General features: G+C 36.3%; 1 protein-coding gene across 7 annotated transcripts in view; it reads right to left on the reverse strand.

The window, feature by feature from the left end:
- The window catches only part of LOC103702000 (pantothenate kinase 2-like), a 36,374-nt gene that overhangs the window by 5,460 nt on the left and 9,383 nt on the right, over window positions 1-21,531 (reverse strand). For 5 of the 7 annotated variants that reach the window (XM_088701889.2, XM_088701887.2, XM_088701891.2 and 2 more), the window contains 15 exons: window positions 21,217-21,348; window positions 19,715-19,827; window positions 19,269-19,461; window positions 18,487-18,698; window positions 17,923-17,967; window positions 17,773-17,821; window positions 16,116-16,198; window positions 15,356-15,472; window positions 13,521-13,584; window positions 11,465-11,611; window positions 11,128-11,286; window positions 10,403-10,486; window positions 10,058-10,252; window positions 9,871-9,942; window positions 8,961-9,486 (listed from right to left, as the gene is read on the reverse strand). In XM_088701889.2, the coding sequence (XP_088558015.2) occupies window positions 9,388-9,486; window positions 9,871-9,942; window positions 10,058-10,252; window positions 10,403-10,486; window positions 11,128-11,286; window positions 11,465-11,611; window positions 13,521-13,584; window positions 15,356-15,472; window positions 16,116-16,198; window positions 17,773-17,821; window positions 17,923-17,967; window positions 18,487-18,698; window positions 19,269-19,461; window positions 19,715-19,827; window positions 21,217-21,348 (1,764 nt within the window). In that variant the 3' untranslated portion in view covers window positions 8,961-9,387. Of the gene's footprint in view, window positions 1-8,960; window positions 9,487-9,870; window positions 9,943-10,057; window positions 10,253-10,402; window positions 10,487-11,127; window positions 11,287-11,464; window positions 11,612-13,520; window positions 13,585-15,355; window positions 15,473-16,115; window positions 16,199-17,772; window positions 17,822-17,922; window positions 17,968-18,486; window positions 18,699-19,268; window positions 19,462-19,714; window positions 19,828-21,216; window positions 21,349-21,531 lie in introns of those variants that run through there. The other 2 variants (XM_088701890.2, XM_088701888.2) reach the window with 1 other exon arrangement.

The raw sequence follows: 21,531 nt of genomic DNA on the forward strand, positions 1-21,531 counted from the left end.
TTAAACTTTTATGTTTTAATTCTTGTAATTAAATCTGAAATCATGAGCATGCTTAGATTAGATCTAAAGTATTTTTTATGATTGATTTAATTGCTGATTATGCATGATTAACTAGATCTGAAATTTTGAATGCATATGATGCATGTTTGTGTTAAGATTTGTAACATAAATAAATCTGAAATCATAATATTATTTAGATTAGATCTAAATAAAATTTATGATTCATATGATCTCTGATTTTAATGAACAAATCAGATCTGAAAATAAAAGTGAAAAAACAAATACATAAGATGTATGTTGTTTGTATTAATTCATGTTGTTATGTATATGTGATGCATGAACATTAAATATAATGACTTAAACATGAATTTAATCTGATTACATGTGATTAATTACAAAAACTCAGATCTGAAAATATGTTTTAAGAACTGAAAGATTGTAATTAATATGTAATTAAAAAGAAATATGCAATGATCAAAACTTTCATAAGTCTAAACTTAATTGAGAATTAAGTGTTATGAAATAGAATTGTAACTCAATTAATTGACATTGCATAATTCTTTGGGCATATGGGTTAGCTTGAATCAAGTTCCTAGGATTGAGTTAGACCTAAGGTTAGAATCATACATGGACAAATAGAATTAATTGATCAAATCTAATTAAGTAGTAACTAGATTAGGTCAAGAAAATTCTAGATCAATTTACAATAGTTGTAGATGGATCAAGTCCATGTCTTTGATTAGACCAAGATGGAACTTGATTTAGGCTCAGAGGTGTAGCCCGAGTCATTTGAGTAATCAAATCGAAATTGATTAACCAGTCGGTGTCTAAGGTAAGTTTGGCAGTTTTGACCGGTGGTTTTTAATTGGGAGCTACTCGCACTGATTCGTCTTTGCCGAGTTAATGGCATATCCCTTCCACCGATCTCACTTACCTGGCCGACATGGTCAATCACATTTTGATTGGATCACTTAATGATTCGAGTTAGCCCATGCCTATAAGGAAAATCAGTTTGACTGATTTAGGTGTCTCCTTAACCGGTTTGAGTCTAATCTGATTTGGTGAAGTCAGTGGGAGAAATTAGACTAACCGGATCTTCTCATCTATCCTAATTATGAAATCCTCTAAAATTATTAGGTCCTTAAAATGAAATGGTTATGGGGATAACTAGGTCATAGCCTCCCATTAAGTTGGGTGATAATGGGTCCAATGTTTTGATAATTATTGGAGGCGCGACACGCCTGGTACTTATCAAGCATTGGAATTGTCATTCAATATATGATGAGTTAAGTGTACCTTCAATAGGCGGTCAGGTGAGCCGAGACACACTCGGGCTTGGTCGTCTATTAGTTGATTAGACTTAACCCTATCATTTAATGGTTGGACCTGACTAGGGTATTCGGTGGAGGCGCCACACGCCTGCCGAAGAACCTAGGGCAAAATTATCACTAGAAGTTGCTTGGTGAAGCAACTGGTTTAGAACCTACCAATAGGTGCATATGGGTTAGCCGAGCCACACTCGGGCCTATATGCGATCTATTGGGTTCTAGTGCCTACTAAAGAATTAGGAGTAATTTTTCGAATTGGAGGTAGAGGCTACCAATTTGTATAAAATAGTGGGAGTATCTTTAGACTAAAGTCCAAGTCTACTGTGTTTAGTCAATTCATATACTAATAGCCAAATTTTCTTTTATGTAGAAATGACCACAAGTTTGTCACTTCGCTCATTATTGGATAATGACAAGTTGACTAGTCCCAACTTCAATAATTGGTATAGAAAGCTGAAAACTCAGCATAGTCAGACCAAAAGGATTAAGGATGACCAAAGTCAGGCAGAATGCTTCTATTGTAAGAAGCAGGGGCATTGGAAGAGGAATTGTCCTCAGTACCTTACCTCACTTGACCCGAACAGGCTAAGCAAGAGAAAAGGGCAATCAGTTGCTGATCAAGGTATTTATATGATAACACCTTGTAATTTCTCTATATGTGATAATTCAACCTGGGTATTAGATACTGGAAGTCCGTTTAATATATGCAATTCATTGCAAGGACTTCAGGTCAATGAGAGATTTGAAAACAGCGAGAGATTCCTGAATGTTGGAGATGGAAGATCTGTTCCAGTTCTAGCTTTAGGAAATCTCAAACTTGTTTTCAATTCTCATGTAGTTGTCTTGAGTGATTGTCACTATTGTCCTGCATTCTTATTGAATGTAATTTCCGTAGGCCTTTTGGTCATGAACGGTTATGAAATTTCAATAAAGAAATATTCTTGTGATATCATTATGAATGGTGTTACTGTAATGAATGGACAATTGAGCAATGGCATCTACTTGTTATCACAACCTGTTAATGTAATGTACACGTCAAGTAAGCGTCCTAGAATAGATAATGTCACGGATGTCTACCTTTGGCATCATAGGCTAGGTCATATTAACAAGAACAGGATGAACAGGTTAAGTAAAGAGGGAATCCTCAATGTTAATGATTGTGAATCATTGACAACCTGTGAGTCATGTCTTCTTGGTAAGATGACCAAATCACCTTTTACCGGAAAAGGTGAACGAGCCAGTGATTTATTGACCCTTGTACATTCTGATGTATGTGGGCCAATAAGCACAGATGCTAGAGGTGGGTATTCATATTTCATTACGTTTACAGACGACCTTTCTAGGTATGGTTATGTCTATTTAATGAGACATAAATCTGAAGCATTTGAAATGTTCAAATTGTATCGTAATGAAGTAGAAAAACAAACTGGAAAGAGTATTAAAACTCTTCGATCAGATCGAGGAGGCGAATACCTTTCCAATGAGTTTTTGACATATTTAGGAGAGAATGGGATTCTCTCCCAATGGACTCCTCCTGGTACACCACAGTATAACGGTGTATCAGAAAGAAGAAATCGAACTCTGTTAGACATGGTTCGATCCATGATGGGGTTTGCAAGTCTGCCCATATCCTTTTGGGGATATGCACTTGAGTCAGCCTGCTACATTCTAAATAAGGTTCCAAGTAAGTCTGTAAATAAAACACCACATGAGATGTGGACTGGACGTAAGCCAATGCTGTCTCACCTTAGGGTTTGGGGGTGTCCAGCATATGTCAAAGTTTGAAGACAGACAAACTTGAACCCAAGTCTGACAAATGTTTCTTTGTTGGTTATCCTAAAGAAACTAAAGGATATTACTTCTACTTTGCTGAAGAACAAAAGTTATTCGTAAGCAATAGAGCTGTTTTCTTAGAGAAAGAATTCCTTAGTGAAGGAACTAAAAGCTCTAATGTTGAGCTTAGGGAAGTTCAACATGTAGAAGATCCGACACCATCTACTGAACTAGTTGAGTCAGATTTGATTAGATCAGATCCAGAACCCATCTTAGATGCACCATTAAGGCGATCAGGTAGAGTACCACGTCAGCCGGACAGATACTACGGTTTCTTGGTCCAGGACGGGGATCCTGTCGAACTTGATGAAAACAATGAGGATCCGATCACCTATATGGATGCTATGCAGAGGCATGACTCTGATGCATGGCTTGGAGCCATGCAATCCGAAATGAAATCCATGAAGGTCAATGATGTATGGACATTAGTTGACCCACCCGAAGGGATTAAACCCATAGGGTGTAAGTGGATTTTCAAAAGAAAACGGGGCGCAGACGAAAAAGTAGAGACCTATAAAGCCCGTCTGGTTGCCAAGGGATATCGTCAACGTTATGGTATTGACTATGACGAGACGTTTTCTCCTGTGGCAATGCTCAAATCCATTCGGATTATGCTTGCGATAGCAGCACACTTAGATTATGAAATCTGGCAGATGGATGTTAAAACCGCTTTTCTAAATGGAGATTTAGAAGAAGAGGTGTATATGATGCAACCTGAAGGTTTTATATCTGCAGATGAGTCTAAGGTATGCAAGCTTCAAAAATCCATTTATGGATTAAAGCAAGCTTCACGGAGTTGGAACATACGATTTGATAAGGTGATCAAATCATATGGCTTCATTAAGAATGAAGAGAAACCTTGCATTTATAAATGGGCAAATGGTTCAGTTATTATATTTCTTGTTTTGTATGTGGATGACATTCTTTTAATCGGGAATGACATTCCTGCATTACAAGGAATAAAGGTTTGGCTATCATCTCAATTTGCCATGAAGGATTTGGGAGAAGCATCTTACATCCTAGGGATGAAGATCTATAGAGATAGATCTAGAAGATTGCTTGGATTATCCCAATCCACATACATTGATACTATACTGAAAAGGTTCAGTATGATTAATTCCAAGAAAGGCTATCTTCCAATGGGCCATGGAATTAACCTCTCTAAAAGGGATTGTCCGACAACCTCTCAAGAAAGAGAGACTATGGATAGAATTCCATATGCTTCGGCAGTGGGATCTATAATGTATGCCATGACATGTACTAGACCAGACGTGGCATACTCACTAGGAGTAGTGAGTAGATACCAGTCTGATCCAGGTAGCAACCACTGGAAGGTTGTCAAAACCATCCTTAAGTATTTGAGAAATACTAAAGATCAGTGGCTTGTCTATGGTGATTCTGACTTAAAACTTGAGGGATATACCGATTCAAGTTTTCAGTCAGATCAAGATGATAGCAAGAGCGTGTCGGGATATATCTTCACTCTTAAGGGTGGGGCCATCTGCTGGAAGAGTTCCAAGCAGCATACAGTGGCAGATTCTACATGTGAAGCAGAATACATTGCAGCATCTGATGCAGCCAAGGAAGCCGTATGGTTGCGCAAGTTCATCACCGAGCTGGGAGTGGCACCTTCCATTGATGGTCCAGTTCCTATATTTTGTGATAACACTGGAGCCATAGCTCAGGCAAAGGAACCTAAAGCACATCAGCAGACCAAGCATATTCTGCGACGTTATCACCTGGTTCGAGAGATTATAGAACGAGGTGATATTGATCTTCAGAAGATTGACACAAAAGAAAATCTGGCTGACCCATTTACCAAAGTCCTCGGCATCAAAGAGTTCAACGAACACAAGTCGAAGATGAGTATTAGATACTGTGCCGATTGGCTTTAGGCTAAGTGGGAGTTGTTGGGAATTGTATCCTAAATGTCAATCGTCAGCATATTGATGATTGAATATTGTAAATAAATTGACAAATTAATAAAGTATTATTTGGCATGATTCATCATTTCATCTTCAAATGAACTCTTATATGATGAAGTCCTTAGGACTTATGTTATGATAAAGGAGGATTTATCTTTGAGTCCTTAAACTTGTTCGCGACCAAATGATATGTTGTTACTAGGACGACAACATTATCGAGATTAGGTCGTTGTGTGACATATACGTTGGTTGTCCTCTTAACCAAGGAGTGTGGAGACACTGGTATGCCATACAGGTGAAGTGTAGGAGTACATTTCACTGAACGTGACCAATTCCGGAATGCTCTACTGTCGAGAGATATTCCGAGTGGATATGGGTATAAGTTTGGCCCTCTGACCTGAGACCGCAACCTGTGACTAGCAAGCAACTCACTGTACTTTGGTACCGGACTACCTGAATTTCTAATTCAGTGACGGAAGGTCACTGGGTGCAGTCAAGTACTTGCGTAGTCAGTTGTGAGTCAAGATGGAATTGACCCCTCCTGGAAACAGGAATAATGTCTTGTGATTAATTTAGCAAAACCTTGGCCAGGGTAATCCCAGTGAGGAGTCACGGGATATCTAAAGTTAATCACATAATGGATGTACTAATTATAGGGTTGACAGTGAGCTCTAAGTCATCCTGGCATTAAGAGTCAAAGGGATTGAATTATACAGTAACCATAGTTCAGGGTTCCAGAATATTTGCTTCGCATATATTCGGCCTATTCGGACGTCGGGTACCATTGCTAGATGGTCACATCGATTAGTGTAGGAAGTCGTTCCTATACTACCGGCTTAGGTTCGAACCTATGAGGTCACACGCATAGAAGATTCCTGATTGATCAAGAAGGCTGATGAATGATTAAGAATCATTCAGGGGTAATTTGGTCAATTCGATTGGCAAATTATCTTATAAAATAATTAAAGTAATTATCGGAGGATTAATTAGTAATTAGATTGCTAATGAACTCAATTGGATTGAGTAATTAGACTAAGGATGAGCCAAATTGAATTAGATTCAATTCTGGGCTCAATCAGGGTTTTTGACCTGATTGGATTAGGTCTGAATCAAGAGGACTTAGGTTGACCAAATTAAATTAGATTAAATTTGTGCTTAATTAGGGATTGACCTAATTGGATTAGGTTCAACCCATGGTAATTGAATCATTCTAATTGTTAGGATTTAATTAAATTAAATGGGTTTGATCTGAAACTATTCGGATCTTGAAATCCACTTGTCACATATCCATGCATGGCGCCATAAATTGATTTTTAATATGATTAAAAATTAATTTAATTTATTTAATGGTGCCATGGGACACTTGGCAACATCAGGGACCTCTTTCATCATTAGATGGGTCGAAATGGAGAGATAAATTCATGAAAAGAATTGGATAAGATCAAATTCTCTCTCTTCATGACATATGCCATCCTTATCTTTATCTCACTTCTAATTAAGGTTGAATTTCGAATTTAATCACCACAAAATCACCACGTGACCCTCTAATCTGATTAGGGGCATGGGAATTTCGAAATTGAAAGAGGGAAGTGGCAACATGATGAATGGTTTAGATTAGATCAAGCTTCATCATGTAATGGCACATGAACTTGAATTTTGAATTCAAAATTCAAAACCCCACAAAATCCTCCACAAATATGGGATGGTTGGCATGAAGTTAGGTAGGAGAGCAACATTAAAAGGACCTCCATCATCTGGTGGTCGAATTCAAGGAAAAAAGAGAGAAAAAGAAGAAGAAAAAAGGGAAAAGAAAAGAGAGGAACCCTAGTTCATGCATGGAAAAATTCTGCATTCAATCTAGCTGACTTCTTCCTCCTCTAAGTCCATCGCGCCATTAGTGTTAGGGGTCCCTGATAAGAGTCTTTAGATCAGATCTAAGTCCTCTTCAATCCCTTTAAACCTTTCCTCCAAGTTCTTCCAAGAAGGCGGATCAAAAGTTGATAGTGTTTGGAAGATCAAATTTCAGCCTCAAGAAATTCTGCGCAAGCTAGCACTTCCGCAGGATTGGATCTCTTCAGGAACTTCGCGTGGACTTCTCGTAGAGGCCATTCGTGTGCGTGGCTGCGAAGTCGAGGATCAGATCCACAAGTTTCATCCATCATAAAAGGTATTAATCCTACATTAATCTTTTATTATGGTGTCAAGATCTAGGTCTGATTCCCCGAGGTTTTACCCTCTTTTGGGGCTCCTCACGGAGATATCTCCAGAATCCATTCAATGGATATTCGGAGATTAATCGGAATAGAGTTCTTAAGTTTCAGATCTGATAGTTAATCATGCATGAAAGTTTTAGCATAATTGTTTAAACGATTCCGGCATAATCCTATGTGTTCTTAAGGTGCTGATTTCTAGATTTGATCTTGTAAGCATGCATGAATTAAATTGTTTGATTCGATTTTTCCGCTGCGTTTTAAAACTTAAAAAGAACTACGTATGGCTTGATCCCCCTTATGAAGGGGTACGTAGGCAACCCGATCAGGTTCAGCCATGGTTTTAAAAAAAAAAAAAAAATCCGCATGCTTAACACCGAAGAACCTAGAATTCACTTTCACTTATAACTCGACGTGCGTTCCTTATGGAATGAACGTACAAAACTACAACGCCGCTTGATTAAAGAGATGGGCTGACGTACCTCCTGATTATGTTGATAATTCGGATATCTACGAGAGGCATCACCACTCAGACCCGATTTTAGATATCGGTATGTATGTTGGACTTTAAATGTATCTAATTGATTGTATTATTTTTTGATTTTTGTCACTACTTGATTTGAGAATATTTTTTGTTGTTCATTTTATAATTTGTGTCATTTTAAAACAATAAGATGCATCATATAGGTTGAATCAGGATCATAGAAACATAAAAAAATATCAAGAAAATATCAAATTAGATTTAAATTCATAGCAAAAGTTCAAAAAAAGTGATTACCAATTAAATTTTTTTGAAAACTCAAAAAAAGTGTCGGTCTGCAAACCGGCACGCCCTACCTGTATCGGTTAGGCACGAAACTGAACCGTACCGGATGTCAACTGGTACGGATCCCGGTACCGGTTCGGCGGACCTTAATATATTTCATAACCCTCCTCGAATATAAAAAATTAGTTTTCGTTTTGCAATGTAGCATAATATAGTTTGTTAATAATTTAAGTTGTTGATTATAATTACATGCGGTTATCAATCAAATCTTATGTGGAATCTTCTGTAGATAATGTCTACATGTTAATTACTAATTTTATTGCATAGTTGTTTATGACAAATTAAATAATCAATTTGCATATTTTTGTTATGGTTTGTGTTTGTATTATTTTTGATCCAATTTGACCCAAAAAAAATTCAATGGATTAATTGAATTAATATTAAATCCGATCCAATCGGACCCAAAGGGAATTGGATTTGTTCTGAGTTCAATTTTTTGACTTGATCCAAATATGGACTGGATTTGGGTTGCACCCATCCCTAAAACCTGGCCCACTTGCCGCCATTATTTTGATATAATCCATCGTCAGTGTAGATCATGTTGGATGGACTATAAAAAAAAGGTCTTAAATTATCATTACAAGTTTATGCACCATAAGTAGTGTAGAATATGAAGACGATGTATATGACAGGTTATGCTTTATATGAAGCATGGCATTTATGCCATTGCCCCACAGTAGTTTTAGAGCATTCTCGCAAGCTACAAGTGCATGTTCCCTGAGTTACTAGGATGCGTATGAAGCTTTTTCCAGATTTTGTCACATGGCATATGTAGTGACTATAAATTTGGGAGCATTTGCAAAAATCTGATACATTTGAAGTTAAAAGAAACAGAAACTGGAAATATAAGCAATATACCGGCATTAAGAGCATAACTAATTTACATATGCTACGATGAGGATGGCAAGACAGTAAGGTTACTAGTCCGTCCTTTCAGATAATACATTCAGGTGCACTGAAAATCCCAAATTCCCAAGTCCTAATAGCAATCACCAGAAAATCTGCAAGACAGTAAGGTTACTAGTCCGTCCTTTCAGATAGTACATTCAGGTGCACTGAAAATCCCAAATGCCCAAGTCCTAATAGCAATCACCAGAAAATCTGGATGGAAGCTGTGAGAAAATCCTTAAAGATGCATGCTCCTATTGATTTCTCCTTTTAAATTGAAGGATAAGTAAAGCTGCTGTTCTTTTTTGTTTTTATTTATGCAATATAATGATCTTACTGGATAATAAGTTATGGTTACAAAATCAGCTGGAGTTGTATCATCGCAGTTCTCCACCAGGCTCGAACCGACAGACACAGTCGTATATGTTTCCATTAAAAAGCTTCTCAGCCAATCTCTGATTCTTTACCATTGCAAGCTGAAAAATAAACCACTTATGTTATTATTGAAAGCAGGTATTGATGAATATTAAAAAAAATACATGAAAGCAAAATCTGCCATTCATGCTAGCCAGCCATGAACCAGATGGATCAAGCCACCATGAGCATGATGCATGAGTTGCATTATCAGATAAGATTATTTGGCTTGCTGTTAATTTTGAACAAGTTTAAGATCAATGGTGAAGGGAAATGTTAGATGCTTGGACAGGACAATATTCCACATGCAACAATTAATTGGGCCACGGTTTGCTATCATAAATGATGTTTTGGCAAGTTAGACTAACACAGCCTTTTCCTGAGGGTTGAAAGATAACAGGATAAAAACAGGCTCTATCTTATTATAGTTTGTGGCAAAGTCATACCTTCAGGACATCACACTTAAAAAAGGCATTGAAGTTCGTATGTAGAGCTCGGCCCATCCCTTCCAAAATTATCTGCATCACAAAAGGCAACAATTTTAACATCAGCAACATATAAACAAGTTACAAGCAATCAAAAAGAAAACATGGAAGTAGAGTCTCTGATACTTGAAAAAAGTGAGCTGCGTACCAAATCTGCATCTTTTGCAGCAGCAGCAAGCTCTGAGCTGACCTGCCGGAAATCTATGCATGGGCTCCCACACCCATTCTCAACAACCATAAGAGGAATTGAAGTTGAGTTACCTACCAGTCCATCGTCAATACTAACCATTGCATCCACTAGAAGTCCTCCAGCTTCAGCAGCTTTTCGAAGGACATCACAATGCTGTTTTTCAGGAGAAAAGTTAATTATTTAAAAAGTATAAGTCAAATGTTGAAGATATGGGGAAAATTTTCAAAATAATTGTAAAGATTCTTAGTTTCATAAGATGACGATAGATGCCATGCAGCATGTCTATAGAGTTTCAACGAATACCTTAGCCGCTTCAGCTACTATTTCAGGAAGCTCATTGGCGGTGACATCATTTAAAGCTGGCAAGGAATTTGCAACCAGAACAACCTGCATATAGGAATATTTTACCACCTGCTCTAAGTTCACAGTTCCAAGTTCCAGCATGGAGCTTACAAAGAGAAGCATCAGTTCAGAGAAGTTAAGAGTTGCTTAAGATGATTGAATTTGGTTAAGATAATGTACTGAAAAACCAATAGATTCGGTCACTCGATCAATGACTAGTTCATACCCCATAAAAAATTTGTCTAAAGCAAAATGTGACTCTTGGTAATCAATATGCAACAGCAACATATTGCATGTAGCAGGGTTGCCTTGTGTTCCAACAAATGAGGAATATTGAAGAAGTATTTCATGGTTGCATTTATCTAAATGGATTCTATTGTTGCAAGGCGGATAAATTTGTCATTTATTGGATTCTTCATAGTTATATATATTAGTTGCTTGCATTTCAGGAGATTATAGTCATTGTATATCCCATTAGAGTTACTTTAAGAATGATTGGAAAGAGTACCACTTTATTCCTATTGATCTATTTCTCATCAATTAGGCATACTAGATACTTTACCTCCATCGACAATTGCAGCATTAAGCCATATGAGAGAGATAACGCACAATATGCCTCAATAATTTAGGAATTCTAAAAGCATCAAGAAATTACTTCTTAATATTCTTGACTACTTTTAACTCACCTCAGTTCCACGCTTAAGGAGTTCTCGAGCTAATGGAAGCATTCCAAGAACAACATCAGCACCTGAGTTATCCACAAAGAGTAATGCTCTTCTATATGGTGCAAGTTTCTTGTCTCCACAACCAAGCATTCTTTTTTTAAACATATCGAAGTCATCCACCTAATACAGTAGGTGCAATTTAGCTGAAGCAATGGCCAAAACATGGTCATCTTAATCAAAGATTAAAACAAATTACGCATGCCATTGCAGGAACTAGCAGAGAAATAAAATATAAACTATCAGTGTAATAGTATAGTTCATTTTTTGACAGGAGATTTGTTACTATAAGAGAACTTGCCCGCCAAGGTCGTTGCATCTTTTTGCGGCTCATTCGGTAAATTTCAATTATAGTTCCTTTGTGGTAAAGGTCAACGCAAGCACGAGATCCCCAATCAAATATGTTTGCAGCAAGAACACCTTCAATGAGAGCAAGTAATCTTTCCTCCTACGAAACAGCAAAATGTATGACTAGTCAGTACAACATATGTCACTTCTGAATGCAACTAGGGAAAATGTTCAGCTATCACCATGTGGCCTCTATTTTACCAACTAGTGGTCTAGGATACATAATTAACAGTATAGGCAAATAACAGTATATGCAAATAAAACTGTGAATAAACGTCATCAATATAATGCATAAGTTTCAAGTAAAACAATTTAACACATAAGGATGTATCGATGAAACAAGAACAATCAATGTGTTTTCATGACAATTATTTGATGTACCCATGCTATTCAGTTAAAGCATGAATTAGATTCAAAATGTTCTGCAGCCATATCTAGGTCTTTTACTAAGTATGCTGATAAATGTCAAATAAATACATAAATACTGCACTTAGTCGCAAATGTAACAATGAAAATAAGCCCACCTTGGAGATTAGTGGTACCTCTAGGGCTCACATATCTAGGGCATTCCTATCCTACATGTTTCTCACATTTGGTGGAGTTGGAAGAAAACACCAGACCCATATCGATCGGATGAGGCATGTCATATAGGTGTACATAACCCAATTGCCAAGCACAATGCTAGCTAAACACAGAAATATCAGGGTGAAAAGGTACCTACCATGGCCAACACTTCCCACACTAATCTAAATAGAATGCAAGATGATAACAGAGACAATTTCACAATAGGTTTTAGAACTACCTCTAAGGTTTGTGATTTTGTTGTGACTTCTGTGAAACTTTTGTAAGATCAATAAAATCAGACTGCCAATCTTCCTAGAAAGTGATTCAAACTAATTAATCAACAAGGTTCACAAAATGAAAATGTAATTTATTTGTTATGTGGAAACAGGTTTGTTTGTTGAATACAGGTCCATTCCAGGTTGGTGTTTTGATCACCATGTGTATGTTGATTGTTGAGTGATATCATTATAATGAGATCAATGCTACTAATAATTAAATGACTCCAGAGAAAACACATCATCCTTAAAAAAAAGTCCAATGGCATATTTAATATGGTGATACCTACAACAAGCAATATCATATGGATCGAGTATTTTCCTCATCCAGAAAAATAAATGATCAAGGTTATGACTTGGAAATCAAAGAATAACCTGTTCAAACATGTTTGCTAAGTTTTTAGGTGTATCTATCCACCTAAACATCCTTCTGGATATTTCCATTGAAAAGCTTGCAAAGTATCTCAATTCTCAAGTCTCCAAAAGTATTCAGCACATGTATGCTTGCATTCTTCCAACCCTTGGCAGTGCAACCAGACTATTAAGTCGAATATCATTCTAGTTTAGCAAATGCATATATTAATAAACCATCAAGCCATGTTTTATGCCTAGAGAAGGAGAAGGTTGGATGGAAATCCTCTTTTCTGATGTTTGGCAATTTGAAGAAAGTTTTAAGGAGAAAAATAAGGAATAATAACAGGCCAACATGTTCTGTCAGGGGCCTAAACATTTTATTTTAGATAGTGATTTTAAGAAAACAACAAAAAGCAAGGGATAAGGACAACCCTCCTATATCATAATCACTTTTTCTATAGTTTTTAATCTAGTTTTCTTAGTTTAGCCAAATAGTAGAAAAAAATAATTTTTTCTTCACTTTCATTACTTTATTTGCTTTCTTTCATTTTATCGGCAACCAAACAAAGCCTTAGTGTGACATTGTAGGCTGTGAGTGTTTGGCTGTAGTACAATGCTTTCTACCAACTTGATACCAAAGGAAATAAGAGCATTATTTCTTCCCTGTATAATTTGCCAATATATCGTGTCCAACCACCAACAGACCAACTCACATTGAAGAGCAAACATTTAAAAAAAAAACCTAACTAGCGCAAAAACATGTTGAGCAACCATAACAAAATTTTATGTACGAGGATTTACATTTGGTGCACACACCTCATTCATACCATCGAGCTCAATAAGAAGGTCTGGTAAAACAGCAAGAGAAGCCTCATTTTCCCTAGACCATGGAAAGAGAGGGTAAGGAGATCAGATCATATGCATGTGTTCAAACTTCAACTCCAATTCCAGAGCATAGAAATGAAGAACATATAATTCAGTTGCATGTGTTACACATGTATAGTTATGTGAGAACAACAGCAAGAGAAGCCTCATTTTCCCTAGGCCAGGGGGGAAAAAAGGGTCAGGAGATCAGATCATATGCATGTCTTCAATCTCCAAATCTGATGCCAGCGCATAGAAATCAAGAGAATACAATTCAGTTGCATGTATTGCATATGTACAGTTATGTGAGAACAACATCGGATAACTTATCTTAATTCATCCCCATGGCTCTATATAATGTGCATATTATCCTTAGGATAGGAAACATATTAAGGTAGGAAACAATATCGTGCGTGTATGTATATATATATATATATATATATATATATGCACAGGCTGATTCTGATAATGGGAATTAACAACTAATCAATTGCCGAGAGATCACCTCTTGTGAATTCCAAGACACCTCAAGCTGAAGTTCTCACACCAGAAAGCTTCTGATGACTAGGAAACATAAAGAGCTCAAAAAGATGATGGTGGAACATATTCCTGTGAATAGGTCTTGCCTTCCACCAACCCAAAAAATTCTCCTATTCTCTCCTTCCATACAGATCACATATGTTATATCACATGTTCCCACCTTATCTTTAGGACTTTGGAACCAAGCTTGCAAAGGCCGCATTAAAGAAATCAGGATAAGCCCTTTTTCTCTACTTCAAATCCCAACGCATCTTTTATGAAATTTAAATGAAAAGGTAATATAAGAGACCAAATTCCCCTCATTTTAATAATGACTGATAAGTATCGAGATTCATGAAATTGTAGCTTTATCATTGAAGGGACTCACTAAATAGAATCAAGAGGCCTAAGAGAACACGTTCTCGGAAATTCTCATACATGACTTATGACTTTATGATCTTGTTTCAAAGAAAAATAATAATTTTTAAAATCCTAAGGTTTGCTAGCAAGAACTCAAATACTGTCCTTGACTACCTGTATCGTACTGTAGCAGCTAGGAACCAGTACTAGGCAATTCCTCAGGACCGAATCATGGGTGAGCTGGCCCGTACTGTCATAAACCACCCCAAAAAAGCCATATCAACCTTGTACCGCTAGGTATTGAACTTACACCCTTCTTTTTTGTTTTGGTACCAGCTGATACCCTATGCCAGCATATTGTGTACATATCAGCCAATGAATGCCACAAGAGTGTACCATGAGATTTAACTCCATGTTTGCTAAAATCTTGACGAATCAACACAAGCGATCCTTTTTCCAGATATATTGCTATTAGTAAGTATCCGTTAAAATGCCGTGGCAATGCATTCTTTGTGATATTTAACAATTATTTCAGTAGAATCGACTCATAATTCAAATGCATCTCTATATATAATACGGACTTTGGAAACCGCGACTCCACCTCGAGTACTACTACACTTTAAGTTATTTCTGAACTGCTAGTTTATATTATGTTTCTCTTGTCAAGCACAATACCATTGAGAGGAACCAGCAATCACTGATTCTGTCTAAGGTCATCTCACATGCATTGCACATGACCATCTCTAGTATAAATTTAACAGGAAAATATTTTATTGAAGTATTTATTCTTCAAATGACAAACATTACTCCATTTAGCATCAGACAGATCTACAGATAGCAATAGCCCAATAAAAATATATATAAAAAAATATAAACACTCCTTTTCTTTATCGTGTCACCTAACTAACCTTTTTTTTATAGTAATATAGGCATCAACAAACTGAAACTCTCGCAAGCATTCTTCCCTTAGCTCCAAAAGATTAGCCAAGCCTAACTTCCCATAAGCAGCAGGCTCTTCCATCAACCTATAACAAGGTGTAGATAACATATCTGGTGAAAATTAGTGGATAGTATTGAGAAGAATAATGTTTTCTGGTTGCTTTCATATTAAACTTACAATTATAAAGAAGGATTCATTTCATAACATTCTCTCCTCCAGAAAAATCAAATCAGTATACGGAAATCTTTTGCAATATTAAATGTTAATTATACAAGTATAAAAGCCAAAGACAATAAAAATACACACATAGCAACTTGATTTAGTGTACTCAAGACTTTTCTGAGTGAGCTATCCAACTTTACCTTACTAGGTAAATCCATAGCAGTTCCAGATACAAAACTATGGCTTAATTCAGTTATCTATTAAACTCATAACAGGATAGCTTCCTGAAATATTTAATTTGGTGAGCATTTTATATTTAAGGGACTATTATCAACAGAAGAGTTTAATAATGCATTGGACTGTGAATTATATGGTGGGCATAATATGCCTATTTCATGAAAGAAATATTTTAAAAAATAAATTAAAGGTGTCATGCAAACTCATGCAGGTACGATTAGCCCATTACTACCTCGACAAGATACATGCTGTTGACCAGCAAGGACTGGAGGGGTCAGCATTTGAAATTAAAGTTGTGTTGATATTAAATTGTAATAAACATGATTTACCTTGCCAAGTGAGCTGAGAAGGCACGTGCAAATGCATCACCCCTTCTTTTAGCATCATCCGTTCCTCCTTCACCTGCTACTGCCTGCAAGACAGTGGACAAACAGTAAATTAGTAAACAAATTTATTATTTAAATAATGTTAGATGAAGAATGACCTGCATCTTTATTGGGAAGAAAAGTGGAAAACTCCACTGGCATTACAGTTCTAATGAAAACTTGAGAAAATATTTGAAGTATTAGAATCCTAAACAGATATATGCTTTGAAGATTCACAAATTATATAGGAGCCAAATGTTACTCAACAAAGTTATATGCATCAAACAAAAATATGTAAATATTGACTTGGATATAGTTTCTTGTGATGTCCACAATCCACCTTCTAGTGACGATTCAGTAATCTAATTGCACTTCAATTTTTAGCTTGAAAACAGAAAGGGGATGTACAAAATTTGTTTTCTTGTCATCTGCAGGTGCTTTTTATTCAAACCAACTGAATAACCATAAGTAATATGCTGTGAACCATACCAAAGGTACTATCAATAATAATGAAACTAATGTGTCAAGCAAAACTATGCAAATTTTCCATTTTGCTCCCGACTATCTCTCAACAGAGTAGTCTTAGGATCATCTATGCCCAGTTTTCACCAATTGCTGTCCACCTAATATTTATTCACTTTCTTTGTTCATTGGTATTTACTCTATATATTACTTCCTCTACATTACAAACTGAAAATGTCAAAGAATTAAATGTAAAGCATATTTCACAATTGAGCTGGTGCAGCCTCCCAATGATGCAAGAAAAAAAAATTCACAACTCAACAACTAAATAACTTCTGACATGTGTAATGAGTCAAACATACAGACAATCTGATATTTTATTGATTTGCTGCTCCAACTGACCAATCAATCCTATCTAGTGAATTCTCAGGTTCCTTTTAGAGTGCAGATTGGAATATGGTCCAAAATCTGATCTCTCTATCAATTGCATATCACTTGTTTTTTAGGCATTTCTTTCCCTCTAAAGATAAAGATTAAGTTCAAAATGCTGATGGACCTCATTCCCATGTACGAAATAAAAATAGAATATAATAAGAAACAGATTTTGCAAAAATACTAATAGAATTTTAATAGCACAGTTCTCACTAGTAGCAATACTAAAAAGAATACACAATTGCGTCATTTAACTACATGTAGCATAATCATGTGAGAAAGATTAAAGGAGGAAATAAGAAAGGTGTAGAAAATCAAGAAAAAGACGTTACTCCAAGAAGAACATTTGTGTGGTGAGCAGCAAATATATATATATATATATATATATATATATATATATATATATATATATATATATATTTCAGTCTTCAGATAAAGAAACACTAGAGATAAAGGACATATAGCCTTCTGGTACATGGTAGGAATACCAAATTCCTCCATGCTAATAACAGCTGGAAAATGCCAGAAAGAAAATAGTGCTAAGCAGATCAATGTGAAGATGATGAGCTTGACATATGCAGGATGCTGGTGAAAAGAATATATCTTATACAAGAATTTTCACAGTGACATCGTAAAATGAGAACTACATTTAAACATGTAAATTTCATTATCGACAATTATCTCAACTCTCAAGAATAATCAAAAGGTATGGTTTTCTAGCACATACCTTATCCACTAGGTCAGGCAAATGCTCTGAAAGCACCATAAACCAATACCTACAGCATGCTATAGCTTGTTAGTATGGATAACATCAACAAAAGTTCCACTTTGACCATCATTTACTAAAAGTAAACAGCATGATTTCAAAATAACTTACTCAAGCTCACTATGATCCGATAGATCAATAGTGTTTGGTTCATACCTGCAAATGAAGATCATCATTATAATTTAAGTTGCTTAACAATTAACAACAGGTTGCTAACTCAAAATCTAGCCCTTGTAATTAGAAGATAAAGCAAAACAACTACCATCACCTGTAAATCCATGAATGGAGGGAATGGATAGCATAAGAGTATATTATGCATGGTCCATCATACCAGTTTGTGGTATGAGGGGCATATTGAGTATCAGTACAACGAACCGACCCCATACCGAGCATATAGACAATATACCATGATGGTACCAATATGGGGTCTGATACCGAGATTGCCAACCTTGATATTATGATTTGACATAAAAGATGAGCACAGTGGATTTTTGATGACAGGGTCAAAGGAGGTGTTGAAGTTGTCTGTGGTGATGACTTCAGGAAGAAAGCTTCCTCTTAGAATATTACATAACACATATCAACTTCATACATAAACAACATTTCTTGCATCAAATGCTCACTGATAATTATAGAACATTAGGAAGTAGAACCACAAGTCAAGTGGCTGCTTACGTCTTAGGATCTGCCAATAAAGGAAACTCCTCCAATGTGGGTACAACATAAAGAACACCAATATTTAATGCAGCACTTGCATCCGATCTCAAGGCAATGCCCCTGGAAGAAGGTCGCTCAAAACCACCCATACCAGTAGTTCCTGGTGGAGCCATTGGGACAGGAGCTGTAATCTCAGTACCCTTCTGCACAAACTTCTCCATCCAAGATATCTGCCAAGAGAATGCAATGATCATACCCCTACTACTGGTCAAAAATCACAAGAAAAGCCATAGAAGAGTTTTCATAAGCACACCCCCGGCAGTAAACATATGTCCAAAGTCCAAACAATGACAACTCTATGTATCGTCTAGAAATTTGAGTGAACTTGGATATAGCTGCGCACACCCACTGCTACAGCTGTAATAGGTACATGAAAAGCAACTTTCTGAAAAACAAATGAAAAACTTTTTTCTTTAAAGTTTTCTGGCCGAAAATCTACATAACCGACTCAGACCAGACATATTATGATATATTCATGACTTTTACAAATGCTGATAATCAGAGGTATAGCCGACAGCAAAGGGAAGGATTAAGATTTGCCCCTTATGATTGACGCAGAAATAACAACTATATGAGGTCCACTTTTATCTAAGACTTAGTAAAAACTATGAATACAGATCAAGTGCAGAAATGATCCTAATGCATATATAAGTAGACAACTTGAAGCTTTATACTAAATAAACTTAAAATGCAGGAGCATATGTAGATATCTGACTCCATGAAAAGTAATATATTCTTGCCTTCTCCCTCAGATCACCCAGAGGAGGACCGTGAATCTTTCCCCCAACATATGGAAATCCCATAGGGAACCGTTCGACCAGTTGATGTGCCCTCAAGACATCAAGACCGTGCTTTTCATAGCTCATGAATGCACCAAGAGCTCCTAAAAAGCCTTCATGGCGCAAAAACATGGCTTGCGCCTGACCCTTGGACCTAGGACAAGGTCAATGTTCAGCAGAAGAATATGAGAAGAAACAGTTGAAGTGAAAAAAATCAAATTATATCTTTATGATTTTAATTAATTTTTAGAATGGATTGTGAAACTGAAATCATTCAAACAAAAGGATAAGTTGGCAAAACACAATAATATACTAAAACAACAGTGATAACACTCATCCCGTGCTGCAAAATTCAAAGAAAAGCAAGTCATAAGAAGCACAAGCAGCACTGTCCCTCTAGTAATTACCAGAAATGCACTGCAAAAGAAATAGTGTCCATCGTATAAGCATGACCGCAGATGAAAAATCCTCCAAAAAAAATTCTTTTGAGCCCATAGCGAAGCGCATTCAAGTAGGAGATCTGTCATACAGGAACTATGCAAGGTTATGCAATATAAACAAGTATATTTGCATTACAGATCTCAGGGAGGGAGGGTGGGGGGAGGACAAATATAATTAATTTAAGACCACCAAAATATGTTGTCTGCACTCTGCACCAAAACCACAATTACAAATCCATAGAAGTAGAAGTAGTGGCAATGCTTAACCTGTTTAACTTGATTCAACCCATTGTAGGTCAGGTCAGGTTGTTTAATAAAATGGTCAGGTTTGGGTCTAGATTTTTTACCTATTTAATAAACAGATCAGATTCAGACTGATAGACTTTGACCTATCCTATATCCGATCCAACCCATATCTGGTCCAACCCAACCTGATTGCCACCCCTACTGTAGCAGGTTACACCCCCATGTAAAATCACATAAATGTGCCAGATTAAGATTAATGTGAGCTATTTACATATAATGAGTCAATTTTTTGTTCATATTTTCACCTTGAACTTTCACATAAAAAATGCATGCATTTAAAAAGCCAATTAATCAATTGTTGTGCAGGAAAGGAAGTGCAGCACTAATCTGTTTCTAGAAAAAATCTCTCCTAGTACCTTTCTTGCTATACAGGCAACTGATTGATGTAATTTCAGTTATGATCAGATACTACTGTTTCCCTCAAATGCTATATTTTTAGTCTAAGACAATATTTGAAGATTCAGCTGTAATCAATCAAGCTAACTGGATCCAAAAACTCGTGGTTTCGGTATTTTCAGGCAGTTTCAGCAATTCCAGAGAAAATATATGGTTTTGGCTGATGCTCCAAAAACTGATGAAACTCTCAAAAATGACCAGCAGAAACTAATCTGCTGGAAGTCCATGCGTTTGAACTGAAAATGAAATAAGACAAGCAGGTTTAGTAAAAACCTTGTGAAGACAATAAATTATAAAATATTAAAGAAATTTCTCTTTTCCAAGAGTTTTTTTCTTTTATTTTTTGGGAGGGTTCTTCTTCAAAAGGGGTGGTTCATTTCAGTATAAAAATGCATATTTTCCTTCATTTGGAAGCAACTGGTGCACTTTAGAGTCTCATAAATAAGATGGATTAATGTCCCAAAATATCAAGAGAACCCCTAGCACTAGTGAAATAATTGGCTTATAATGGAAAGAAAAAAAAAAGACCTAATGTAGCATGTAAAAGCTAGTTTTCTTACATCATGCACAAAACTGGACATAAATCTGATGCTTGGTCCAGACAGCAATCAAAATAAAGCTGACATACTTTAATAGAAAAATGCATTTGATTCGAGCATATTCTAATCCAGCGTGGGAAAAGTTTATGCTCATATATAGCATATATAGTTCCGTCACAACTCACAACATTGTTCACTGTGATAATACAAAAACTCAAGGCACTTTACCTGCCCAATATTATACGAAATCATTCGCAGGAGGGAGAGAGAGATATCTTCTGGTCTGTAGTCCAATAGCTCCTTGGTTTCTGCAATTGTCCTTCCAAAACTAGAGGCAATAGTTGATGCTGAGAGACCAATCTGCCACCATTTACAACAATTAGAGAGACTAACTTATTCGAATTTAAAAGAGGCCTCTGTTTGTGCAATAATATGCAATGAGCTTGAAAATGATCCAAAGTATAAATCTATAACCTAAAATAAGAAGCATCTCACAGATAGCAAGTTTCATATATCTGCAGTAGGAGAAAGTTTGAAGAACAA

The sequence above is a fragment of the Phoenix dactylifera genome, chromosome 7, assembly GCF_051530095.1.
Source record: "Phoenix dactylifera cultivar Ajwa chromosome 7, Ajwa_hap1_PhDact_Kaust_v1.1, whole genome shotgun sequence".
NCBI classification, from domain to species: domain Eukaryota; kingdom Viridiplantae; phylum Streptophyta; class Magnoliopsida; order Arecales; family Arecaceae; genus Phoenix; species Phoenix dactylifera.